Raw genomic sequence first — 27,399 nt, forward strand, 5'->3', positions numbered from 1 at the left:
ATTTAGTTTTTTTTCTTGACTAAAAGAAGAGGACTGCCCTTAAAGTTCACTAAAAATAGTAGTAAAATGAAACATTCAACAATAATAATAATCCAGTGTTGGTGTAAATTGTTTATCATATTTACTTCTAGTTTGGTAGTTATTACTTTGGTGTTCAAGTAATTAATAACTTCATTAACTTAGAATAAACAGCACAGCACCTTTTATAAAACCTGTGTGTACAAAAGTTTTTTTATTTTTACAGATGTTTTATAGACACTGTATTCAAAAGTTACTCGTAGTTCTAAATACTGCTGCTGAAAACAACTTGAAACACAAAGTAACACTAACAGTGTTTGATTTGTTAACATATTCTTTATACAAAACACATTAACAGTTTGAACAGCTGAAGGCTTTCTTTTTTTGCGCCCTGAGACGATGAGGATCTCTTGGCAGGAGTCTAAAGACTCTCCTTCACCTCGGTGAGCTCCTCTATTCGCACCAACACACTCTCGATCATGTCAAACGTGTGCAGGGCTGAGTGCAGAGCCTGAAAGGACACATTCGCATGCAACCAGGTCAGCGCGGTACGAACGCACAATTGAGTGCTGTTTCATTGTCATATGAATACGAGACTGACCTGAATCTGTGACTCTGACGTCATGTTTGGCAACTTCTCGTCACCAACGGAGACAGAGAGCACCGACTCCTCTGTGGAAGACACATCATAAGCAGGACGTTTATATCTTTACCTCAACAACTACCAAGCTGTGAAAATAAAGGCAGATTTACTAGAAAATGTGGATTTCATATTTTTACAATCCAATATATGTAACTTTTTGTACTTAAATTTGGACCTTCCACAGGCTCTACAGTGTGCAGAAATCTTATTGAGTGTTTTGAGAAAAGTGGAACTGAAAAGTAAAATCATGTGACCTTTGGCCTTGCTCCTCTTGCTCTCCATGGTGTTGTGGAGCTCCCTCTCGTAGTGAGCTCTCGACATGTTCACTCCAACACGTAGCGGCTTCATGAACGCGTCTTCTATTTTATACAGCTCGGTCCAGATCCCCGTCTGCAAGATGGAATCAGCAGCAGAAAAGTATGAGGAGTGGAGACCACTGACGCACTCTGGGAAAATGTTTCCTGGCAGGTAACTTAATCACTAAAAATAAAAAAATCTATCACACCATCATTCAATGTCACTGCTTGTTTTTGTTTTAGCTGGATGGGCGCCCTGATATTTACCAGACTGGATCAATACTCCTGCAGTAACACTCACCTGGTTCTCTGTCACTTTGTCTCTGATGATGAGGTAACGCAGCAGGTTCAGAGACTCCATAATCCTGTTTAAACAAAGAAGAAGACCTTGAAAATACAATTGTGAATCAAGGTCCATTTTTCAGCTTTTACAGATTTTTTTTTTCTTTTACTTGTTTTAAGGCACCGCTTTTCAATACGTGTTGAGGCCATTTCTCTGTGGAACTGTTGATTTTATGTGAATCTCGTGGGTGTGAAGGTTTTTTCATGCTGTTCGAGCCCTAACTGAAGGTACCTTTCTGTCACTAGGTGATACAGCACCCACACCTGCTTTATAATCAAAAATAACATCCTTCAGTTTGAGACTTTTAAGATTCTGGCTGTATCGACATCAGTGAAGCTCAACTAGTTCACATTTTATTGATTAATTAACACTTGACGATTAATTAAAGGAAGCTCAGTTTGGCTGAAATATATCTTTAACAGTGAGAGACAGACAACTTGTTCACATACACTGCCTTCCACCTACCTGACTAAGATAAGGTGGATAGGAAATAGATGGATGGGGTGTTATTTGATGTGTGCTGACCTGTCCAGGTACTGCAGGAGGTCGGTCTCTGGGCCGTCTGGCAGAATGAAAACTTTACGCAGCAATGGCAGCAGGTGAACTCCCTCAAACCAGGTGTTGCTGTTACCTGGCTGAAGACAGAAATGGACTCATTTTCATTGGTTTACAACCCACTCTGTGTGGACACCGTGTGTTATTTAGCGCTTGGTTTCTCCATGAACGCCTGTGAAAATGGCAGCAGATTTGACAGCCCACCAAGAAATTCAAACGCTCATCTCACCCGAAGGGCAAAGTCGACCTGATTCTTGATGTTTTTGATGATGTAGCCTTCAACTCCTGAGTGACTACTGGTTTGCAGCATGTACCTGAAACAAGGCAGCAAGTAAGAGTCAATATACCGGAGGGTGGAACAGAAAGAGACATTTCTGATGACTTTTAGAGGAAAGTGGAGCTTACTGGAAGAAATTATACTTTGCTTCAGTGTTAAACTTATCAATGCTCAGCTGGAACACCTTCAGACCTCTGGTTCGCTGTTGACGAAAAAAAAGCATATGCGTAAATACTGACGATAACACGGAAAAAAAGTGACTGTCCATAATTTATGGCATTAAAATCTCACCTATATAAATACACACTTTGAAAGAAAAAAATTATCTACAAATGTGAAGACTTACCAGATCATATCTCTGACATATCGTCATGACCTTCACCAAGTTCTGCAAACAAAGGGAGAAAAGCATGACATAAAAAGGTCAGGTTGATTGTGATGGATTTTCGTTTTCAAGCTAACCCTTCACCCTCATGAATGACTTAAAAAAGCGTGATACTGTTAAGTCTTAGACTGATTTCCTTATTTTATGTTTTTATAGAACACTTGTCTGTTAACATAGTGAAAGGTGAAGTGATACCAGTGCCAGTATCGGAACAACCCTAATAAAATGCACGCCAGTAAAAGCATAACACTGAGAGCGACAGCAGAGTACAAGCCGAGGTTCGTCTGAATGACTGTGATCACCTGAGGGACTGTGAGGAGGGTTCTGATCTCCAGCAGATCTGCAGGCAGACTGCCGTCCTCCAGCCGCACCAGACTCTTCTCGTACAGCTCCTGCGTGACGGCAAACACGCAAACGTCACACAAGATGTTCCGACATTCAGGCAGTTGACAAAATTACACTTGATGCCTCCGCCTGCGTGGATGTAGGGATGGAGATGTCTGTCAGTCTGTCGGTTATCGTTAAACCAGTAGCACATCTGCGCCGAAGTACAGCCGAGGCTAACAAAGCATTGTTTACAGTGACAAAGGCTGAGTCTGAAGAGTCCGGAGTGTCTGAACTGCTATCCTCTGCCCCATTAGAGGTACAAGTCAAACAATCAAGCATTTTCTTTTTGAGCGAGTAAAGAGTGCTTAAAACCTCATGGGCCTGATATCATGGCTCATTATTTTATGCCTTGTAAATGAATGATCAAATCTGTTGAGATGAACTGAGGAAATGGATGTTTAAACAGTTCTAAGGACCCTCAGTCAAGGCAAGGATGAAAAGCAAAAATATGAGCCACTCTCTATCACCCACAAACGTTTTCACAATCGGATCGCTCTTCAGAAAAACTAAAACAGTTCTGTGAAGATGAAATTCAGTCTTATATTCTGTCTTATAATATCTGGAACAGACAACACAAATATCCATAAACACGTACAACTTCCAGTTTAACTCACCAGTCCTTTCTGAATCCTGGACTCGTCAGTTCTGTCAATAAAATGTAATTGGGAGTTTATCCTTTACAGTGGTCATACTGTATCTTTTAATTTTGTTCAGGCAAGAACAAATAAGCACATGATGATACGATGACATACACTATATCCACACAAAAGGATGGAGAGACAGTTGAAGATCAATAAAGGTAACATAAAATAATAAATAAAGTTCAAATAAAAGTTTCAGTAGAATAACTTCAGTAATTCATATAAATAAATATGTATGTGACAACAATCCCAGCTCACCATAACAAAGAAAAATTAACTGTGAATGTCTTCACTAAAGCATATTTTCTGTCATCATATAGTCGTTAAGGTTAGTTGCAAATTATATTTGCCAAAAATAATTGGCTCTGCAACATATTTATAAAAAAACTTTAATTAAAATGTTCCTCTTGATTGAGCTTTAAATATAAATATTGTACTGAACAAATAATTGCAATTTTTTCCCTAATACAGTTTCAAAATGCTCAATTTAAAACTTTTTATGAGTTTGATCCAAAAATAAATGACATATACTACAAATATTCAGATGTCGGCGGCTGTTTGCCAAACTTTGCCATTGTACATTTTGTATTATGTGCACCTACAAAACACAAAACAGATACACTGTTTGATGTATTCACCTGGACAGGAGGAGGCAGATGTGCTCCATGTTACAGCGCAGAGAAAACACAGGGCTGTAGACACAGAGCGTCAACAGCATCAACATTTAATACACGGACAGTATATTAGTGTCCTAGTCCTTTGTGATCAATATTTTCTCTCTAACTTACCTGAAAACACTGGGGAATGTATCTGCAGCCAAGTGATGGACAAACACAAGGTGAGCCAGGCTGGCTAAAGACTCTTTGGGGTAACGCACCTCCTCCTCCAGAAAACCTGGAACCTGTTTCCTCTTCAGCAGAGGTTGGTACACCAGACTGGGGAGGGGCTCTCCGATAGTGCTGAGACTGTTCTGTATGAAACGCACAAGAGAAACAGTTAACACAACCATAAACACAAGCACGAGTGGAACGCAGTCAAAACTACAGGACAACACAACATTTACACAAAAGTAACGGAGTAGCATCAGCTCTTTATGTTGCATTAATACCAAAATCTCAGTGGCGAAGTTCCTGAGGGGAGACACAGCCAGAGTGTCTGGATCCTTGAGCTGTACCTCCAGCAGAGGGTGACTCAGAGTCTTCATACAGCTGCAGAACAGGAACACATGAGGAGTCATGATGAGACATTAGTATCAGGATTCATATACTTATTTCAGATTTCTCACTCACAACTTCAGCAGTTCCGTCCGCAGCTCGTCCTCTTTCCCCCTGTCCCGTTCACCCTCCATTCTGTCCCCGCTCTCACGTCGTGCATTACTGTTCAGGTTGTTCTGCCTGGCCTCCTGGACAAAGGGTCTGACGAAGTCGGTCAGATCGGTGCAGCAGCGGCATAGAAAGAAGACGTCGTCCTCCTCTTGCTCCTTTGTGTGAGGCAGAGGCAGTTTGGCCACCTGGTCCAGCACGGAGGACAGGGTCATGCCCAGAGACGACGCCTTGCTGCTGCCCAGGCACAGCAGCACTGAGAGGACGACAGATGAGGTGGAACGATGGAGATGACACCATTTGAGTTGACGCGTTGACAAAAAAACTCAAGTAAATAGCCTAAGAGATGTTGTTTACCCTTCTGTAGAGGGTTCAACAGCAGGTGGAGGCTCTCTGCTGTGGAGTAAGGGTCGTCGTGCTCCAGCTGCTCCAACAGGCCAATCAGCAGCTCTTTGGGTCTGCAGGTCTGGAAAACCACAATAAAAAGCGTAAAATACATTTTTTTATTGCAACAAACTGCTAGATTCATTTATGACCAACATTTTATTTCACATCAAACCCTGTCGTTAATACAGAGTCAGGTCAGTGCATTCCTGACACGAACAGACCTCCAGCAGGTGGTTGAAAACAGCCAGGCACTGAGAAAGGTGCTTGTCTTCTTTCTTCAGCAGAACCTTGATCAAGGGCGGCAGGAGATTCCAACCCATACATCTCACTATGTCCTACAGAGAGCCAATTAGAGGGGGGTTACACAGCGCAACAGTTATGAAGGAAGTCTTAATGTCGAAACAGGGCTCGCTTTTGAGCTACATACCTGATTCTTCTCATCCAGGACAATACTGAGGACCTGGGCGCTGTTTCCCTCCTCGATGCAGGTCCGACCTGCGATGGTGAAGACGTCATGGTCCTCGGTGGTGTAGCTGTCATCAGGGAGGGCTTGCTGCGTGAGAGAGAGGCAAAGAAAGGGTTGAAAAAAGAGAATAAACACAGACATATTACCGAAGCAAATCATTGTTTAAAAAAAAGCGAAACTTGACAATTAATCAACAATGTTTCTTAAGGTGAAAGTGCCTGTTTTCACCTCATTTGCTGCTTTTATTTCAAAGAACTGAGTACAATTTTTTAGTTTTAGACAACTGATTGGACATAAGCAAGCAAGCTGAAAAGGTCACTTTACGATCAGGGAAATGGTGATGCTTATTTTGCACAATTTCATGGCATTTTACAGATTTACGGTTAAAGGTGCAATCCCCAGTGTCAGGAAAGAAATTCTAAGAAGAGAAAGATATTTATTGACTTTTTTTTGTATGCCAGACAATCTAAATAAACAACCTCTTTATTTTCATGATGGAATAAACTGAACAAATAAAGGACAAGAGTACCATTATTGCTCACTTTATGCAACACACTCAGCGAGCGACTTCTACCAAATATTTGTACTGGATTTCATGTGTGTGGGCACACCAGACACGGGTGATGGTGATGATGATGTGTGAGGTATGGACGCGTGTAAAGGGCTGGCTGTGGTTTACTGAACCAACTCCTGTCACCTGAAGTACTCACACATCTCTGGACCACATCACTGAGCTGCTCCAGAGCCATCGCTGCTGTCTTCAGGCGGGCTTTATGTTCACACAGCAGTCCTCCTAAAACAGACAGGGGACTCCATGTCAATAGAAAGCACACTTCACACTTCACACTTCCAGACAATCGAGTGGCTCGGGTATGATACGGTTGAGGTCAGGTAAGCCTGGACAGTCTGCTGTAAACAGAGGAGAGCACAATGAATGCTAGTCTTTTATTCTGAATTAGCTTAGCCGCTGGACGGGAAACAAACATTTTCTTGTGCTAACAAGCTCTCAAAACACCGTCACAAACAGTAAAGAGTGTAGCCGGATATGAAAGTGATAAAACAGGAGGGTAGTGAGGTAGATACCCACCTCTGTAACTCACTACATGTCCATAACAGCCCGGTAAGAGTACCACGCGCTACCCGGTGACAGTGCTAACGACGCCCGGATTGTCCTATCGGGCTCGCCGTAGAGTGAAATACGTCATCAGCCGGAGTGGAAGTGGAAACAAACAGCATGGAGGTAGAGGAGAGAAGAAGGAGCAAAGGCTCCGCTAGAGCCTCCAAAAAAGGTTGGTTAAAATAAATTGTTATTTCATGACAAAACATTTGGTTTTCAGAATATTTGGTTCAGCCTTACAGTGGTCAAACAGGAATTTTAACATGTTTCGGTGTCATACTCTGGTACTTTCTGGAGCTAGTGGCTCATTCACTGCTAACTGGTAACTAACTTACCTGGTCTCATGTTATTAGGAGACATTAAACAATTTTGTTTTTTTTAATTCTATTTTAACCATGTTGTTTGTTTGGCAGGTGAGAAACGCGTCAAGGCACTGACAGCTGAGGAAGAAGCAAGAAGGTGCGGACGAACATCTTTTCTCAGGATGCTAGAGTTGCTTTCATTAACACTGTCTAGCTAATGGATCATATCATACACTCATACGTAACAAAGACCTTGATTTGGCTGTAGTATATTTATCTTACTCTACTTGAATCCATTTTGTAGAGAGAATAAAGAACAAACCAGTGTAGGGGACGCTCGTTTGAAAACGCTAGTCCAGGGATAAGTTTGGACTGGTTTGGTTAACCAAAGATACATAGAGGAACTCAAACCACTTTGTAAACACAAGATCAAATTGAAAGTGTACATGTGATAGGAAATCATAACATGGGATGATACATAGAAGTCACTGGCCAGTATATATGATATATATTATTATCTACATATGAGATTATACACATCTGAGATTTTGGATGCCGTTATATCACAATATGGCAAGTGTTGACTTTTTCTTGTTTTAAAGGCTGGATTACAGTAAAGCAAACTTATAAACTTACCAGACAGTCATGTCATGATAACCACATTACTGATGATTATTTATCAAAATCTCATTGTGTTGTCAATGTTTTGTGAAAGTACTAATGTCATCCTTACAATAATGTCACAATATTTATATCGAGGTGTTTAGTCAAAAATATTGTGATTTGACGCCTAATCAAATACATTCAAATAACTTAGACATGTATTGGATAGCGTGATACAGCCTAGAAATACCATGATATTGTTTTAAGACCATACTGTAAAATTACCTTACTATTCATTGGAAAGCTTAAGAGATGTCAGTTTTGAATTACAGTAAGGAAACAAGGTTGAAATAGAAAAAAAAGATCATTCCTTTCCTTTTGTCATTGAAAAACTAGTTTCATTACATGTAGCTCACTACTTCCAAACCCGTAGTAGGAGTACATGTCAAAAAGTAACATTTCCCTGATGTGCGTACTACATCTTGTTTCAGGAGGGAGTTGGTGAAGGAGAAGTTAAGGGAGAAGTTGGACTTGGAGAAAAGAGCGTTGAAGGTGGTGGAGCGTCTCCTGGAGGACAGTGTCGCTGAAGATTTCCTCATTGATTGTGTATGTATCACAGAGTTCACTTTTGCAGCCGACCAACTGAAGCCTCAGGTCACAACACGTCCCTTAATCGTTTCACATATTAGAAACGTCTTCTGGACATTATGTCTTTGGTCTGCAGTCAGACTGGACAGGGAATTTTCTTTCATGCCTGTATGATCCTGTGTTATTACTTCCTGTCACACCCTGGTTCTTGTACTTTTGTATCACTGCCTAGCCATTCTTATACTTAACTACTGGTCAACTCAGTTGTCCCTTTATTTCCATCCTGAGGTGTTTCCCATGTTGACACAATTTCTAACTTTGTCTCTTCACAGGCAAGACACATTACTCCTGCTAACTACAAAGATGCTATAGAGGAGCGATTCATTGCTAAACTGTGTGGTTATCCCCTATGTCCAAATAAACTGGGCAAGGTATGACCCTTTGTGTCAGTGTGTACAGTCCTATACAAGCAATACATTTTGTTGTGTCTCAGATTTTATGCTTCTAATATGTTCTCTCAAACTCACTGCTGTTCTTTTCTTAGGTCCCGACTCAAAAGTATAAAATTTCAACTAAGACAAACAAGGTTTATGACATCACAGAGCGCAAAGTAAGTGCTGCAAAGTGTGTATCAAACAAGTTCCATTTTACACATTAACCCATTTATTGTTAAAGAAACAGTCATGATTAATATTTTGTGTGCATCCCTCTCTTGTGATTAGAGTTTCTGCAGTAACTTCTGCTACAAAGCCTCCAAAGAGTTCGAGCTGCAAATATCGAACACACCGCTTTGGCTCAGGCAGCATGAGACGTATGTGTGCTGTTCCCGTCTCGCAACTATGAACTTGTCTTTGATTTTGATTGAGTTTTACATATTCAGACTTTGTGTTGACGTTCTTTCTCACTGACAGCCCTCAAGCAATTAAATTGATGAAGAAAGGAGATTGGTATGTATTAGCTCACGTGTTTATGTTCCACAGTGAATGTTTTAGTGTCATATGTCTTTTTTAAAAAGCCGATTCAACTAACTAATTCAGTTTAACCACGTGTATCCAGTGGGAGCTTTGGTGAGGAGGTGTTGCTGGCAGACAGGCCTCTGCAGGAAAAGGACATTGAGGACCCGCTGGCTGCTCAAAGCGAAGACCCTCACAGCTCTCAGCAGCAATCTGCAGCAGCCGACCTCAGCCACAGTGAAAGCAGCGACATTGAACAGGAGCAGGAGTTCATTTCCAGCGTTGTCTCCCAGCGGCAGGGACTCAGAGTGCACTGGGGCAACCTGCCTAAACGGACAGATGAAGACCCCAAAGGTGAACGAGGGAAGACGAAGAGAGGGAAGATGCAGAGGAACAAGGGAGATAAAGAGGAAATTGGTGGCCATCGAAATGGGGATGCAGAGACGGAGGGAAGTATCAGAGAAGATGTGAATGGACAGGAATCAGTTTCATGCAGAACAGGAACAGGAACCGACGCAGAAACACCCAAAGTGTCATTAGACACAGACAAACATGACAGGGAGCAGTTGTTAGAGAAGCCTGAGGAACTTGCTGTGGAAGAAGCTGCAGCAAAGCTGAGTTTGTGCAGTTTATCTGAGACAGTCCCTCAAACTGCTCCCCTGCCTTTTGACTCAACAGCCACACAAGCAGAAGTACTTACTTTTCCACAATGTCAACAGACAAACACCTCAACAGAAAGCAAACATCTTCCTTCTTCAACTCCGATCAACCCCAATCAGGACAGCCACAACACGGCACTGACCAACCTCAACATCACCCAGGTGGGCATGAGTAAGAGAGGCGCAGCGGGGCTCCGAGATCTACTCAAGAACCACACGGCTGCTGGAGTCAAACCTGATTCCATCCGACTGAATCTCATCGAGTGCCTTAGGAGAACATTAAAGGAATGGAGCACTGATGTGACTCTGACGTTTCTGTACGGCGCTGGTCATTCGCTAAGATCTCCTTCAGCTGATGTCGAGGAAGAAAAAGAGGAGGAGCTGGATGAGGATGACCTGGATGACGAGGTGAATAATGAGGATTCAGAAGGGGATGATGGCGGCTTGCAGAAGAGAGCGTCACCTGCAGCTCCAGATTACGAGACGCTGCGGAAGGAGAGCCAGCAGCTGGAGCTCAGAGTCAAGGAGTTTTATAAGGGGACTTGGATTGTGTCTGAGGAGGTGGAGGGGCCGCAGGGAGACGAGGTGAGCGGAGACATAAAAACGAGGATGATTGTGAATGACAGGGAGACGGCGGTGTTTGTGTTCTCTCACACATCTCGATTGTTTCCCCACCAGGTGACAGTCCGGGACCAGAGTGCGAAGGATCCAGTTCTGCCCCTCGTTGACTCTCATTCTCAGCACCTCATCCAGAAACGGATCACTGTGGAGAAGCTCACTAGCTGGTATGTGTGTGCTCTCATTTGTGAGTAACCGTGTGTATCTCTGTATACCTTTGAAGATTTTTATGCATATTTTATTTGACACCCATGCATGTTTATATCCAAAAACTGTGATTAATTAATTTATGAGCTATCTCAGCTTTGGACATATGTCCTATTTGCTGCTTTGCCTGCAGTTGGGGTTCATCTAGCAATTAATTCCTTTTTAATGATTTATCTACAGATTATCATCATGATTAATCGATTAGTCTAAAAGAATTGAAGAAATTGTTTTTCTCATCACAGTTACCTAGAGCCTAGAATTACGTCGTCAGATTACTTATTTTTTCCAACCAACAGCCAAAACCCCAAAGACTTTCTATTTCAAATGACAAAGAAAAACAGCAAATCATCACATTTAAGAAGCTTTTGCATGAAAATGACTGAAACTAATCTGCTTTTTAACAATTTATTAATTAATTGACTGATCATTGCAGCTTTAGTCCCAGTTAGATTAGATTTAAGACTGATTAAGCAGCAACATCTGACATTGGGAAGCAAATTATTATCATTATCAAATTACAAACGATAAGTCAATCATACAAAGAGTTCGCAGTTGATTTTCACAAATCCAGAGATACCAGGTTTAAACTGGCACAGTTTTTTTATGTAGTCATGAGCTTATTAATGTGAGGGCGCTGTGTTCAAGAAGCTAATGCGCCCTGACAATGTCATTCTTCTTCCTTTTGATGCATACATTTACATAATTATGTAAACTTTTTATGAACACTATTGTCAATCAACTTAAATTCACATGCAAAGTATTTATTGTTTCTGTTCAAACCATCTTAGCTCCCCTTGATAGCACAAATGTATTATGTGTATGTACAGAAATAATTGTGTTGCGTTTGTCTCTCTGTCCCTCGTCTTTTGTCTCTGCGTCGTGCAGCCTCAAAAACATCATCGGTCCTCTGCGTCTCAACATGAGTGACGTCTCCACTGACCTGAACAACCTGGTCAGGACATTCAGGTCAGTGCAGCACAAGTACACACTCCTCTCTCTCTGCAGGCCTGCTTGTTAAGGTTACACACACACACACACACACACACACACACACACACACACACACACACACACACACACAGTTCGATTTTAACACACTGGCTATGCCTAAACTCACTAAAGTCACAGAAATTGTCTTTCACATCAACGCACTTAAAGGTGCAGTCCCAGGGCCAACAGCTCCGCCTGAACCTACAGAATGATGGTAAACTTCTTCACTGTTGCAACATGTCTGCAGCATGTACAGTAGATACATTCAGTTATGTTCATGAGACAGGGATGTACCTCTACGTTAGTTAGAAATATGTAAGCTAAACCCTGACTTTGAGTTTTTAAGCCTTCTTACGAGCTATTTCATGATTCGGTCATGTCCTTATATTGTACATTGCAAGATAAAGGATTTATTCTTAAATGGTAGTGAAATTAACGAAGTCACAGCAACGTTTTGGCCACTGAAACTTGTCATTCTGCGCTGAGTGTTTAAACCTTTAATCAACAAACAGGTTTTATTTAAATTCCACAACAGTGTGGGAGGATTTGATGATGAACTCTGGTGCCCTCAACAGGCCAATACAAAACATGACAATGACAGGAGTTTAATTAACTGGATATCTGTATGTATTTTCACAGCCTTTATTTTCATTTTGACATGTCATAGCAAGTGAAAAACACAGAGTAAGTTTAAAATAGGTGTTATAGGTATATTGCATTTTGGCGCTTTAGTTCCAGGACCTTGGTGTCGTGCATGCTGGCTTACTGGGACACTTAATGCACCAGAGCTGTCATTAATGTGATGCGGTACACCCGTGCTTTTCCCTGCTTTGACTTATCAAAATGTCTGGAAGCGCTGTCCATGATGTGACAGTGCACATGTATTTGTTGATTTTTGGCATGTACTTTTCTGTCATATCAATACCAATTTTTATTGTACATGAGGCTTTTTGATGCAGTATCACCCAGTGTCATGAACATTTTATTACTATTATTATTGTATGTAGATTAATAATAGATGAAAAAATCAGTCATATTTAGGTTGCTGGAATCTGTGGATGAGTACATTTTGATCTTAGAACTGGTGAGTTTAAAGGTGCACTATGTTGTTTGGGGGCAGAAAGTTTCATCAGAAGAGAAAGATATTGATCACTGATTTTATTTATGCCTCAACAAAATGATTAAAAAAAAATCAAAGTCTCCTAGTTTACATAACTGAATAAATAAGCTGACCTTAAAGGACAACACCATTTCATATTCTTTTACTTTGTTTATATGTGGCGGACCCTGCCACCGTTCTAGCTTCAAACAGCTGTGTGCTGTTATTGGAACATTATGGCTCTCTAATCTGCTATATGTCACATAATCACAATGTAATAAATATTTTCTTCGGCCAGTAGTTGTCAGTATGGTAGTTTAAAAACCTCTTTCAAACTCGCCCCACATTGCACATTTCCTGTCTCAGACGTAGCTCTGTGTTCCCATTGGCTCCTTAGGATGTTTTCAGCTGGAGTGCTATTAAATCACTGTGTAGTGAGTTACACCTCCAGAGCCCTGCTTCCAGGAATTCTCTTTCTGCTGTCAGAGGCCCCCGCTGACGAGAGGCTGAAACCAAAGAATATTCACAGCGCTGTCACACAAACATACATCACTGCACTATTGAAGCAGCCAGTGTTTGTGGTGTGGTGGTCGGTTCGGCCTTGCGCACGTTTTGTTTTCACAGTTTACTTATGATCAGAATCAGGAGACTTTTGTCACCTGCATAGAGAGGGTTGCTCCCACCTATTGTTGTGTGTATGTTCACGTATGTTCTGCTGTGGGATTCATTTGCAACACATAGACAAAATATTTAAGTTGTGACTGACCTGTTGGTCATTCTGTTCTCTTACCACTGCAGGTTCACCAACACCAACATCATCCACAAAACTCCAGAGTGGACGCTGATCGCCGTCATGCTCCTCCATCTGTAAGTTCACAGTGTGTGTCTGTGTGTGTGAATTAAACAATTTGTGACAATTTGTGAAAATTTAGAGCCGTTTTTTCCCAGGAAAAACACCCTGTCAGCAAACTCAAAAACAATTTTCTTCACCACCTAAATGTGTGAACTGGTTACATGTGAGTACGTAACTTCAGTGGGGTTTTTTTTACAGTGTAAAAAGGACGAGATAAACTTTATAAACATCTGCCAAACATCCATAAAAAAGTTGAGAAAATAGTCCACATATACATATTTGCACTAAAACTGACATCATGTTAAGTGTTGTGCTATAATTTACGGTTTCATCAACAGATTGATTCTGTGCTCAAATCAAAGCAACAGCTCGGTGCAGTTTTACACAACTCTCCTTTTCTTCATTCAGAGAGGAAAACAATTAGATTTCCCAACTGTTACTTGGATTCACTTTCAGCTTCAAAGCTTCAAGGTGCATTTGACAAGACGCTGTGTGGTGTGGCATTGTCCAAGTTCGTGCCATATGGTGTGTGTGTGTGTGTGTGTGTGTGTGTGTGTGCGTGCGCGTGCGTGTGTGTGTCTGTCTCCAGTGCTGGCAGTTCATGGACAGTTCCGTGCTGCTCCCGTCTAAGTACACACAGACGCCTCATGGCCTTATCTCCACCTGATTGCCCCTTTCTAGATCCGTGATGTGGGACAGAAGGCACACACGGACAGCCCTGTACACTCTCGAGTTAAACACACACACACACACACAATATTTCCTCTGTATACATCCAAGAAAAATGAGCAATTTAAACTGCCCCGGCTGAGAAAACTATCACCTGATGCCCGACTGACTCTGATTTATGACTCCCCGAGTGGCCCCAGGTCAGTTTGCACCAATATCATAACTTCCATTGTGAGCTTAACAAAAGAATACAGTAAATGTTGTGAAGCTTGAGAGGCAGTAAGTGACACAAACCTTCAACTCTTAGAGCGAGGGCGCCTTGTGACTGTAAACTCTTCCCTCAGATAGAACCACAAAAAGTCTTGTGTTGTAAATGTTGTGTTTGACTTCAATCTGTTATGGGGTTTTTCAGCTAAATTAAGTTTGTCAAACATCAAGTTATAGATAAATCTGATTTTACGTAATTATGCCTCACATGCTCAATTCTTATCAGGAGTGAAACCATGAAAACGTATTGTGATAAAAGATTTATTTCCTATGCACTCTAATTTTCACATGATTATAGGTGAAACCTTTGATTATAAGATTAGAGTTTGTCTAACCGACGGTGAACATTTCTTGCACGTTCAGCCATTTTTGACAGTTAGCTTTTCTGTGAGCCGTCTGTGATAATCGGCCCTTTTTCTTTTCTGTCCCACTGGTGCTCTATGATTTCATTAGTTCCCATTTCACTTCAAGCCTGTCCATCCTGCCATTCCTCCATCATGAATAATTTGGTGCGCTGTCTTATCTATCTGCTGCACGGCAGCTGTGGAGCTAGTCTGGCCTCCTTTGTTGAGGCCAGCTGAATAATGGATGCCCCCCCTGCAACACTAGACCCCGGGGTGAACCGGAGATTAACCAGCAGTGCACCTCCACACAGGTAGACAGGACAGGTAGCGGGGGAGGGAGGAGGGGAGAGGTGACGGAGATCAGCCCAAAGGCTGCCCACAGTGGGTTTAAGACAGGAGGTAAACACCCTTCACATAAGGATCTTATCTGCGCTGTTTTAATAGATCATAAATGGAGCAACCAGGAGATCATTAGCGTGATGTTTAAAGCAAAAATGTCAAACACAGTGACATATATGACAGTAAATACAGAGGTTTTGGGTTGTTTGTTGGACAAAAGAAGTGATTTGAAGATGTCAGTTTGAGCTATGAGAAAGTGTGATGAGCATTTTTTGACAATTAATCGATTGATAGATGAAAATAATCTGCAGATAAATAGATGAAAATAATTGTTAGTTTCTTCAGGTGCCTGTTTATTGGCTACACCAACTGAATCTAACCAACAACCCCACTATATTGAAAACACCTTTATGAAATGTATAGTGTCCGGCCTTTGTTGCAACTCTGTCACCGGCAGCACCAGACCGTCACTTAAGACTTACTGTGCCCGAGCAGCTAGAAACACTCACAGCTACTTGGCACTTGGCTGGATGTGTGAACGTGCAGTTGGCCCTTCTTGTGCGTGAGGCATTTTCAAAATGTTGGAGGTTATCAGAGGTGATTATTTAATGTGCATCTTTTTTTAGGATCGACAACATCTTAAAAAAATAAACATAAGTATGTATTGTAATCTGTAGAGTCCGACAAACACTGGATTATATACACGTGAGTACCGATATTAGGATGTGTAATAAATCCGTCATCGATACATTTGCTGATATTCTTACTTGCATACATACATAGACAGAATACTTACACAAACACATTTTTTATAATGATCCTTCAAATGTGGTTATCAAATGGCTGTGACAAAGACAAGTATGTATTGGAGGCAGGATATTTTATGGTTCAAACTTTATTGCCCAAAATAATATCAGCCGACTGAAACAAGGAAGCTTACTGGGAATTTAATATTTATAAATCCCCCCAATGACTTTTCTGTCACATATTGTGCACGAACAACAACATATATATGTTCAGGTTCTAGTAATTTATCTCATCTCATTCTGCCAGGTTTTTATGTGAAGTTCAAAAATTATGGGATGATTCTGGTTTTCATGGAGTCTTTCACATATAAGCATAAAGTGATAGGTGGATATTTGTTAATCCTGAGGGAAATGTAGGCCTCCAGTGGCTTACATCACACATACAAAACACTTAGACACACATGAATACAGGTATAAAAACAAGAATATAAGAATAAAAACACACTAGAGAAGTGATCTCTAGCCAGCAGCACTACTGCAGAGAGCTGTCATTATTATAGAGTATGTGCAACTGTAAGGTGAACGATAATGCAGGTATGGCAAAGTAAAGTGATTGAAATGAAATCAACTGTGCAACAATGACTATTGTACACAATATATATGAAATGCAAAGTATATGTGCAAATACAAAAATAGATTGTGCGTTAGGCTATCGTGGCCCTCACTAATGGTTTTAGAAATGTTGACACACAAACACCTGATCCTGGTTTCTGAACGTTCTCTGTAAAGCAGTCGAGCTTTTGAAGAATCAAAGCGTGGCTGCACGCAGGCAGAAAAATCAGGACCTGGATTCTGTTGTGGTCATATGTACAGGAAGATGAAATACTAGGTTTATTATGCTCCATATAAACGTCATGTACTAGTGTGCATGTAAACACAGTCATGTAAGCAGTGAGCAGGTTTGCTGAGTTATCTGATTAACAGCGCTGACCGAAACTAGAACTTCAAATCTGTGTTTTACTCAGCAAAGTTATCCAGATGACTCAGTTCACCTGTTTACGTTCAGAGCAACCTGAAGGGTCAGGTCAGCCCTGCGTGCCACAGTGAACTGTATCCTGTCTTGAATAAGATCTTAATTAGAACTTAACTTTACCTATTAAAGATGCAGCTTTTCTGTTTAAAGACAGTTTTGTACTTTGTGTGTTCTTGTATGTATAATATTTATGAGCATGTGTTGAGTGTTTGATTCTTTTTATGGTGTCTGGTATGTTATGTTGTGTCATTCCAGATTCTTTTTATTTAAAAAGGATGTATTGAAAAATATTCCTTTCCTGTACTTTCCAAATGTTTTTTTTTTTTTTTTTTTTTTTTAATGAATATGGCAGAAAACCTGTATTTATGCCTGTGAAAGTGTATCCTGGTCAGACAGTGTGTGATGATTGTGTGATTTTGTGTTTCAGGTTGTCCGAAATTTCTCCGGTGGTGCGAGGAGCCTTGGAGACGCCAGCGTCGGTGGTGTATTTGAACACACTGATGGAAGAGCTCGGCCTGCACGAGCAGGACCTTCTGAACTTGGTCCGAATGTTTAAAACCCAGACACACTGACAGACGTGGACATGTATAATACATATACACTCTAGAGGGTATCAGACTGGAATAAATGTGTGAATGTTTGTTTCCCGCATTAAAACTGATTGGGGAAACAAAAGCTCCTGTCCCTTTTTGTGATTTAACCCGCCTCCTCTTACTGTACGAGCACAACCTGTGGTGGGATGTGTGCAAATCAGATCCGTGAAGATTTAGAGCTGCTGATGTTCAACCTCTGCAGGCTTCAAACAAATCACACCCAGCTTTTCCCAGTGAAAACGCCATGTGGACACGCTGCTTATTGCTGCGCCTCTGCTGTCATAAAAGTGACGCCACTTCTCCTGACTTCCTTCACATGGAGGTTTATGGCACCATAATGTCATTTGTTATATGGGTATGTTAACAATGCATGTGTGAAAATATTTGGTTTTGACCAGGTGGCGCACGCAACAAAACGTTTTCCTATTTAATAGTGGAGATAGAAGTTGGAGCTGTCATGCAGATTGAGGATGTGATTGATGGGCCTACGTGGCTCAACACAGCTTCTCGTTTTTCACAACGTACCAACAAACAGTGGAGGATTTTTTTTTTTTTTTAAAAAGAAAAGATTATTCTGTTTTTAAATATTGATTAAATGCTCAGTACTCAAAAATAATGAAGATGTTTCTTATGATTTAAATCTACAACCTATAGAGAGTGAAATCAAAGGGCTGTAAGTTCACAACTGAAAAAAAACAAAACTGACAACTGAGCTGCTAAAGTTAATGTTTAATCCCTGACTAAATAATAAAATCACTGAATTTTAAAAAAGCAGGATTTCTACTGAGATGATGGCAGAATTGTGTCAGTTAACATTAACAAGCAGCTTTGAAAACCAAAAATCACATCCTGTGTGCTTTTTAAGATTTTAATAATCATGTAAAAACACACTTCATAAATAAACTTTTATTATCATAAAATCAACCAGAAAGTCTGAGGCTAAATAACGAACTACATTCAACGAGACGATTAAAGGCCAATGCAACAAATAAGAGAATACAAATAAAACACCAGCATCCATGTGTACAGTACATAAATTAAGGGGAACAAAAAAAAAGTGCAGGATTTCACGCTGAGGCATCGAGATCAGCTCATTTGTGTCCGTGCTGCGTCTCCTTGTGCCTCCGCAGGTCCACTTTCCTCTGGAAGCCTTTCCCGCAGAGGTCACAGCCGAACGGTTTGAAGCCCGTGTGTTTCCTGCTGTGCGTGATGAGGTTGGAGCTCTGGCTGAAGGCCTTCCCGCACACCTGGCACTTGTGCGGCTTCTCACCTGCGGCAGGAACGAGATCACAGAATGTGAATGAATAAGCCATTTTTACGCATTTTACGCACGTTTTTATTGTATTATTTTTTTTTAATTTTTTTGCACTTTGTGTCTCACCTGTGTGGATGAACGTGTGTTTCTTCATGTCTGACTTCTGGTGGAACCTCTTCCCGCAGTACTGGCACGGGTAGGGCCGCGTGTCCGAGTGGATGAGCAGGTGCGTGGACAGCGTGGAGGAGCGCTTGAAGCTTTTGCCGCAGATTTTGCAGCTGAAGCTCCTCTCCTGTAAGATATGTCAAGTGTCAGCGCGGGAGGCCTCGAAACAGTCGACTGAAGTGCAGAAATACAGCGGGCCTAAAAATCTCCGACTCGATCGCCGAGACTCGTTTCCAGTTTAGAGGCCTACCTGCGAGTGCACCGCTCTGTGCTGATCCAGGCTCACTGCGTGTCCGAAGGTTTTCCCGCAGATCCCGCACTCAAACGGCCGCGTCCCGCTGTGCGATCGCCGCACATGGACCTCCAGCCCGTGAGGTGTGGAGAACACCTTTGGGGAAATAAACGGATGAATTGTTTACTTCAAAATGCGGCTCAAATTTTGGGGGGAAATATATTCTTATTTGAAAACAATAATCCGCAATTATCCCGATTGAAATGACATTAAAATGAAACCTCCTGCAGTCTGATCTCCCATAAACAATCTTTCGGTGACATCTCCGACACATCAAAACTGTTATTTGTTTTGCCCAGCAAACTTACCTTGCAACATTTAATGCACTTATACGATCCACTCGACTCGAGGTTGGAGCACATGAAGTCACTTTCAGACTTGATTTCCGCCCCGCGGGGGTTCTGCTTCACATCCAGGTACAGCTCGTCTCCGTCCCGCATCCTGCAGATCTGACGGGTCGCTGCAGAGAAGTCCTGGTAGCATCCGGACGCCGGGCCCCGCTGCGCGTAAAGAGGCTCTGCGCCGCCGTCCTCTGCGCCGTAGATGCTGACGGGTGAGTGAGGCTCCCTGTGGCCCTGGAGCTGGTGATGGTACGGGCCCTGGGCCAGACGCCTCAGATCCGAGCCGGAGTAGGCCGTCCAGGAGTAAGGGAAGAGCGGGATGTTGAAGTGGTGGGAGTCCTCCGCTGCCGGAGTGGAGCATTTCTCCGAATCTGGAAGTTGATTTTTGGATTTAGTGAGCGTCGTTGTGAGGGCGATCTGCAGCTTATGAAGCGGCTTAAAATGTTATTTTCGTTGGAAACTGCTTTGGGCCTTAATGGACATGCGTAATGGTGATTTTAGTGTCCAACAAATAACTGAAAAACTCAATTTATTGCTCCAAAATGTTGCACCTTGCACAAATCAAATATATATTTGTGTGGAAGAAGAGCAATGACTGGTGATATCTGATGTCATATTTTTAAAGAAATCAGTTATTAAATGCATATCAAAATAATGCATATACACATCATGGCCTATTCCAGAATCCCCTTATTTGTTCTTCCAAATAGTCAATAATAATAATAATAATAATAATAATAATAATAATAATAATAATAATAATAATAATAATAATGTGCTTCATCTTTGTTCTGCTTTATAACCAGACCGTAACATCATGATGGAAACCAAAATTTGAAGTTTAAATCAGCTCGCTGGTCTAATAATAATGGCAACCTCACAGCTCACACACAGGCCTAACACACACACACACACACACACACACACACACACACACACACACACACACACACACACACACACACACACACACACACACACTCAAACTGCGCAGTATTTTTATAGCCCTGTGTCACTTCTGCAAACAACTCTTGATGAAAATATATCCGAACAGACCTGGTGAGGAGGAGGGAGATGGGGGACGCCAGAAATCACAGTCGGAGGAGCGCTCACACACGCTGCCTCCGCAGCTCAGCGGGGAGCTGGAGGACAGCGACCCCGGGGACAGCAGCCTGGACCCGGGGGACAGCCTGTCAGCGCCGGCGTTTCCATCCTCCTGCGGCTCCAAGGTGGACTCAAACTCCGCCTGAGATTTTGTCTCTGATGACAACAGAGGGATGAAATTGAGTGAATGTCGAGTTCAACAAATGTCTGCTTGTAGACAGAGTAACTCTACCTTAATGAGGGAAAATACCATATGAATAAATGTCCGTGTTTACATCCCGCTTTGAACAAATTTCGTGCGTAATTACGCACAAATGAATCTACCTGCGCACACGTGAGCCAGAATAGTGTCCAGTCTGCCGTATCCATCGTCCAGGTAGCGGGGCTGGTGGTAGCTGTGGGCCCGTTTACTCTTCACCAGGAAGGACCTCGGCATGGTGTCTTTATTGCTCTCTCTCGGCTCTGAAATCCTCCACTCCACTTCTCTGCTCTGCACGTAACTCTGACTTTATCTCCGGACAGATTGGAACACTATTGGTTGACAGAGGAGACGGCGTTGGGATTTTTGGCAGGCTATTACGCATGCGCAGGGAAGCCGTATCGTTTACCAGGTGTCGCTTGGCAGGTGGCCAGAAGCGGGACCACCTTGTCCTAACCCCCCCCCCCCGCCCCGCCCCGCCCCGCCCGGGCTTCTGTATGTCTAATAGATGCAGTTGTGACGCGTTTGCCTGTAGAGTTTGACTTTAATCTCATTTTCATTTGCACATAACATCTTTTAAAGCAACAAAGCTGAAACTCTTGAACTGACGTGTGTACGCGCGGATATATACAATGGATCCCAGCTGGTGTCCACTGTTAGAAAAAAAAAACAGTTTAAAACCTCTGGAGATATTCAAACAAATTCAAAACCGAGATTGGATTCGTGCGCTCGCCCTTCTCTGACAGCGGATCAGATTTATATCAAAAGACTGAACTCTAACTCAAAAGTGACTGCCTCGTCAAGACAGATGTCTCCAAAAACTGATATCGGAGTGTTGGATGTGTGTTTGTGGATCGGGTCGAGGCGGCCTGGAGCAGCCCGTGATGAATAATGACCCGTTTGTTTGACTGGTTGTAAAGTGATCCTGTTAATGAGACGTGCGCGGCCGCTCCGCACAACAGCCTGCCGGTGGGGAGCCGGAGTATCCCTTTACAGTTACACTGCTTCAGCTTACCCGCACTGACTTCAGCCTCATTGTTTTACATCATTAAAGCCCCCTCCCGGCCCGGACACGGGCCCAATTAGCCTACCCACTTGAGAGCAGGATGGGATATTTAAAGAGAGAGAAAAAAAACATGTTGGATAAATTAAATCAGCAATAAAAGTGAAATCTGTCAAGCTCAAATCATAGTAAAAAGATTTGTTCAAGGTCGGACCAAAGCAAAGCGCTATCTACTTTTTTTTTTTTTTTTTTCTGCTTTGCCCGACCTGGGAACTGAGTTTGTTTGATGCAGCTGCGACACGTTAAGAGACCTTCAAGCAAAGCGCAGATAGCCGAGGCGCGACGCTGCCACACATGTGGCATACTCACACAGCAGGCACAGTATCCCAGCAGCTCTGAGGACGCACGCCGCCGCGAACTCGGTCCACGTTCGCTCTGAGCGTCAGAGTGTCAGTCTCAGGCTGCAGACAGAGACACACGCCACAGAGCCTCACATGCACACACTCCCTCCTTCCTCCCCTCCCTCCCGCCTGCACGCAGAACATTTTCATGTTCGTCAGGCGTGACAGTCAAACAAAAACACTGATTCATGTTTTGATAAAAGCGTATTTTTAATTTGGAGGCGCTGTGCAGGAGCAGAGATGACTGACGCTGCCTTTCACGTGTGAATTCTTTTCATTCTTGCAGCCTTGTATTCTCACTTAAAGACAGATTCTCTCTACATTTCTGGAATTATTAATGCAAGTCTTTGTTACTCATTTGACTTTAAGCCCCGTTTCACTCCCAGGGTTGATGCTGTTTTGCTGATTCCTATCATGGGCTTAACTTTTATTTCCGCTTGTACTGATAAAGTACAATCATTTAAATGTTTAACTTGATGAAAATAAACACCAATTCTCACTTCTCCCACCAAATCAGAAGACAGCAACAAGTTCTCGCATAGTGTGAGCGAAGATAACACATCAGGCATCAGAGTTCCAGTAAAACTGACAGAATTTAGGACATGAAGTTTAAAGTGGCGCTTTAATGGAGAAGACATTAAAATATGTGTATATGTATTTACAGTATTAATGAGCTAATACATCAAACTCAGGAATACGTATTATAATATGTACTTTTTTAAGCTGTTCTCAGATGAAAATAAGGTCCCCAGAACACTGTTTGAAGCTTGAGAGGTGGCAGGGTCCGCCACAGATAAACAAAGTAAAACAGTATGTTGGGTTAGTTTGTTTATTCAGTCATGAAAACAAAGGGTCTGTTTACTTAGTTTGTTCAGGCATATAAACAAGACTCAGTCAATGAAGGTCTTTCTCTTCTGATTGAAATTCCCCAAAACTACATAGTGCTCCTTTAAATCAAAATGTGTGTTTGGGAACAAACAGTACAGATGTGAAACTCAACCAAATTCAGCATTCATCTCTATAGAGCACCAGATCATGAAGTACATTCAACCAAATGTAAATGCTTTCAGTTCAGTCGCTGTCGGACTTGAGCTGCTGATTGACGCCGACAGCGTTCTGATTACTCTCGTCAGTTTGAACAACTAAAGTGAGAGAGAGGCAGAGAGGGACAGGGTTGATGTGACAACGTTCAAACTCATGGTTACACACTGACTCAGAACAGGAAACCAGACGCAGAGCCGAGAAGACGCTATCAGTGCGTTGCTACAGCCTCCTTTTGTCTCTGTGTATCCCCCCCCCCCACACGCTCACGCCACCACCTCTTCCCCCCGCAGGCCTTGATTCTCACTCTTTAAGTCTTACAGAAAGTATGTGATTGAAATAGAAGCCAAGTGTTCGCAGTGATCACAGAGGAGGAGGAGGAGGAGGAGGAGGTGGTGGAAGAGAGTTTGTGAGGTGGTGGGGTTAGGTGGGGGGGGGGGGGGGGGGGTGGCGTTGTTCTTGCACTTTTGCTTTGCTTTTCACAGCAGCAGTCGTCTACTTGTCAAAGGTTCGGATCACAGTCGCCGAGGTTAAATTAAGACTTGTGCTGGTGAGCCATGAGGTTATTTTCTCAAGCTCAGCTTCGTGGCCCTTTGCGAGGATAGAGAGAGACTGTGGGGACCCCTCGCAGTTTTAAATATACCTGAGGCTTTCATACCACATGTGTGTGAATGCTGACAAGAGGAGCAGCGAGCACGGCAGCTGGTCAGCACAGCGGCCTGATTATGATGCACCGAAATTCATTTCAAAGCAAAACTTTAAATCGAGCTAAACACTGTCGACTGTAACTACAATTGACAAGAAAGGGATAATGATTAATGCCAGCACTAACACAAAACTGTCAAATCAGTGAACTAGCCCAAAGGAAGTGTGGCAGGCCTCGAAGCCAATTTGACATAGTGGCCAAACAGTCCGATTACATCGTCAGGTGATGCACAGGGGCCCAGAAACACGTTTTCCCACAAGATTCTATTGTGAGAGAAGCTACTATAAAACTGGTTGATACATTTTTGAGCATCAAATTTTGCAAAATGACTTGTTTCACTATCACAATTTGATCCACTTGGTCTGATAACATTTGAAAAAGTCTGTTCTAGTGCATATAAAAGGTGTAGAAAGTTAAAAAGCCCTGAGCCAACAGGAGCTCTACTCTCCCACGGAAAACACTGCTACTGAAACGCCTCATCAGTAGCTCCGCCTTTCATTCTGTGAGTTTGTGACATCACTATGTCACTCACCATGTTAGTATGAGACAATAAAAGAAAACCAATGTGTTTCTGATCATTAAAGCATGCAAACACATTCTAGAAGTAACACAAAATAAAATGATGAACCTAAAAATGAGCGAAATATGTCTCCTGTAAATCATTTGATCCCTATTGCAGTTAGCAGACGGCTAAACTGGGCTGAACTTGCAATTCATCGTAAATTGGACGTCGAGATTTCCGAGTTGGTATTTCATGGCTCCCGATAAATGTGTCCCAGTGCGCCCTCCTGGGGGGACATGGATGTCCGCAGCAAACTGATGTTTAACTGGCAAGTCTCCGACCTTCACAAGTAACTACACCTACAGATTATCACATGTAGCTTAAACAGACAGGAGAAGTGAAGTACCACATGGTTGCAATGGCTCCTATCAATTCGTAACATGGTTCACAACACAAAGACAAAAACAACTTAAAGTTATAAAGCCCTGGCTCATCCCGTAATGTTCATTTCATAGTAATTCCTAGCTAATGTCTGCTAAGTCAAAGTGTTGACATATAAACTAATGCAGATTCGGTTTTCTTGCATATAAAAAAGAAGTGTAAAAAGTTGTTCAGTCAACATCTCTGCAGAATTATAGCTATAGAAATTCACACTTAAGAACTTTTCTGATGTTTTTTTTGTTTGTTTTTTTACTCAGTATACTGTATTGATTTGGATTCATGCCATAATAGCTTATTGTGGCCAAACTGACTTTCACTGGTTCATGTCTCTGTTTAGTCCCAGGGCCTCAGTCAGAGCGTTCACCTCCACACCTCCACTCTGTGGTGGCATCTCAATGAAAACCACATCATGCTATCTCATCTCCTCACAGGTTCCTTTGGCTCCAGAGCCCTAACCACAGCCTGACAGCCCCCTCCCTCTCCTTTTAACTATCTCCGTCCCTTCCCCTCCAGCTACAATCTGATTTCGGTCCTTTTCCTCGGGTTCAACTGCACGCAGGAGTGGCCCTACGAATCTCGTCGAGCTCTCAGCTGCCCCGAACTGCAGCCACCAGATAGGGGCTGAGTGTGAACACAATGAATGATTTACTGAAGGCTGCTGACCGCAAGACAGTTCTTCTTTCACACATGGGGTCCACAAACGTCTTGTTCTAATCTTGCTTGCTCTCACTTTATAAAATCTTGTCGTCCTGCAGCAGTAGAGGATTTTATGTCTCTGTAACTGAACATGGATTTGATTTAAGGTTTACAGGATGATCTGACTGTGGCTGCATGATCACGTAACCTATAGAGGGTCAACATGACTTCAGTTTCCAAGAAAAAACCCTTGAAACAGTGTGGAAAAAAAACAGAAGGAGCACCAAACATGCTTGGATTTATGCTATAAACACTCCACAAATCATCCCCCTCATCCATCACTGTGATCAGCAGCTCCCCTTGTTTGCAACCAGCCCGTTTCTGGTTGTAAATTTCCCTTCTGAGCGCTAAGATTCTCATCGGGGACGTTGGTGCGTGGATGTGAAGAAACCTGCTCGGTGCTTCCTGGTCATTGTCTCTCTGTGCATGTCTGGGGGAGGTGAGGTGGCAGTTTGAAAGGTCAGAGTTCAACATGCCTAAATAACTGCAGTTTATTTGTGTGTCTGTGCACCCCCCCACCCCCTTTTTCTGCTACAAGTGTTTTTCAGCTGATGCTCCAAAATTTCGAATCCACTTTGGGACATACGTTTGCACCCAAAAAGAACAGTCTGTCTGTTTCTGCATGAGGTGTAAAAAAACTGGTCACACACTGGGTGAAGAAAAGTGCAGGCTGGGCTTTCACACACAGACTTCATCACAGCGCCATCTCTGCTGTTCTTAAAATATTCTGTCTGGTTTTAAAGTTAGCAGAACTGAAGTTTCTGCAGAACTGATTTGGTTTTGCTGAGTACTCAGAGTGTGTTGCTGTACATCATGAGGGACAAAGGTATTTTTAATTGTACTGTGTATCCATATCAGTTGATAATTTGATAGGGTATTGGTTTTTTTTAATCTTGCTGCTGTTATGTTTCTTGATCTTATAAAATGTCTCAGTATGCAAATAAAATAAGTGCACACAACAGTGAGAAAAAGACAGTAGCTTGTTGCTTGTTAACGCAGGGCAGTCTTCTTATCTGTAATGTGCCTGTGAACACATTTGTTGATGTGTGACTTTCTGCAAGTCATTTCTAGCCCACTGCAACCTCAGAGTCATCTGCTTTCAATACAGTTTTGTGACCTTTCGCATGAAAACATGAGTTGGCTGTACGCAAAATGAGAACCTCTTGGTTTACTTGTGAATTATATCAAATCTAGAATAGGAAAGCTCAAAATCGGCCCAGGAAATCACCGTGTAGTGTTGATATAATGCACTACCTGCATTAGCCCTCCGTATGGCCATCACACCCTCATGCCCCCGGTGTGAACCCTTTTAAGCCGCTGACCACTGCTGCTGTGACTGGGCAGTTGCTTCTCAGCATTGTGAAATCAGTTCTACAGAAACAGAGCTTGAGTGGCTGCAAGAAAGCCGTCCAAAGGAGTGACTTTGACTTCTCTTATCTAACAGTTAGAACATCTGCACTGAGAGTGACAGTGAGGGATATTATCTATCTCGCTTGAACAGAAAAAGCAGAAGATCCTAGTTCCTTCTTTTCAGTGGTTGACGATAGAATTAA

The 27,399-nt window shown here is 42.4% G+C and overlaps 3 protein-coding genes across 5 annotated transcripts; 1 reads left to right on the top strand and 2 right to left on the bottom strand.

Moving 5' to 3' along the window:
- Positions 1–212: 212 nt before the first annotated feature.
- glmna (glomulin, FKBP associated protein a) lies at positions 213–6,944 on the bottom strand. Its single transcript, XM_037083722.1, has 19 exons — positions 6,808–6,944; positions 6,431–6,513; positions 5,682–5,807; positions 5,476–5,589; positions 5,225–5,333; positions 4,835–5,123; positions 4,654–4,753; positions 4,334–4,515; positions 4,184–4,237; positions 3,519–3,549; positions 2,820–2,909; positions 2,479–2,520; positions 2,261–2,334; positions 2,085–2,169; positions 1,826–1,935; positions 1,259–1,322; positions 916–1,051; positions 620–690; positions 213–529 (listed from the first exon to the last, which is right to left on the bottom strand). The coding sequence occupies exons 2-19, from the start codon at positions 6,467–6,469 to the stop codon at positions 440–442; spliced, it is 1,806 nt and encodes a 601-aa protein (XP_036939617.1). The 5' UTR covers positions 6,470–6,513; positions 6,808–6,944; the 3' UTR covers positions 213–439.
- On the top strand, positions 6,463–18,177 carry rpap2 (RNA polymerase II associated protein 2). 2 transcript variants are annotated; one of them, XM_037083719.1, is made up of 13 exons: positions 6,463–6,611; positions 6,837–7,009; positions 7,251–7,296; positions 8,234–8,348; positions 8,663–8,761; positions 8,875–8,940; positions 9,053–9,141; positions 9,242–9,277; positions 9,387–10,527; positions 10,621–10,727; positions 11,653–11,733; positions 13,655–13,723; positions 17,535–18,177. In XM_037083719.1, exons 2-13 carry the CDS (start codon positions 6,955–6,957, stop codon positions 17,677–17,679), a joined length of 2,049 nt encoding a protein of 682 aa, XP_036939614.1. In that variant the 5' UTR covers positions 6,463–6,611; positions 6,837–6,954; the 3' UTR covers positions 17,680–18,177. The 2 variants fall into 2 exon arrangements, with proteins under 2 accessions (XP_036939614.1, XP_036939615.1); XM_037083720.1 differs by lacking the exon at positions 6,463–6,611 and having other exon boundaries at positions 6,816–7,009.
- Positions 18,178–18,588: 411 nt separating this feature from the next.
- On the bottom strand, positions 18,589–22,559 carry gfi1aa (growth factor independent 1A transcription repressor a). 2 transcript variants are annotated; one of them, XM_037083725.1, is made up of 7 exons: positions 22,429–22,559; positions 21,182–21,388; positions 20,810–21,013; positions 19,721–20,124; positions 19,371–19,508; positions 19,082–19,247; positions 18,589–18,970 (listed from the first exon to the last, which is right to left on the bottom strand). In XM_037083725.1, the coding sequence occupies exons 2-7, from the start codon at positions 21,291–21,293 to the stop codon at positions 18,792–18,794; spliced, it is 1,203 nt and encodes a 400-aa protein (XP_036939620.1). In that variant the 5' UTR covers positions 21,294–21,388; positions 22,429–22,559; the 3' UTR covers positions 18,589–18,791. The 2 variants fall into 2 exon arrangements, with proteins under 2 accessions (XP_036939620.1, XP_036939622.1); XM_037083727.1 differs by lacking the exon at positions 22,429–22,559 and having other exon boundaries at positions 21,182–21,498.
- Between the last annotated feature and the right edge of the window lie 4,840 nt (positions 22,560–27,399).

Source organism: Acanthopagrus latus, chromosome 21 (assembly GCF_904848185.1).
Source record: "Acanthopagrus latus isolate v.2019 chromosome 21, fAcaLat1.1, whole genome shotgun sequence".
Classification (NCBI taxonomy): Eukaryota; Metazoa; Chordata; class Actinopteri; order Spariformes; family Sparidae; genus Acanthopagrus; species Acanthopagrus latus.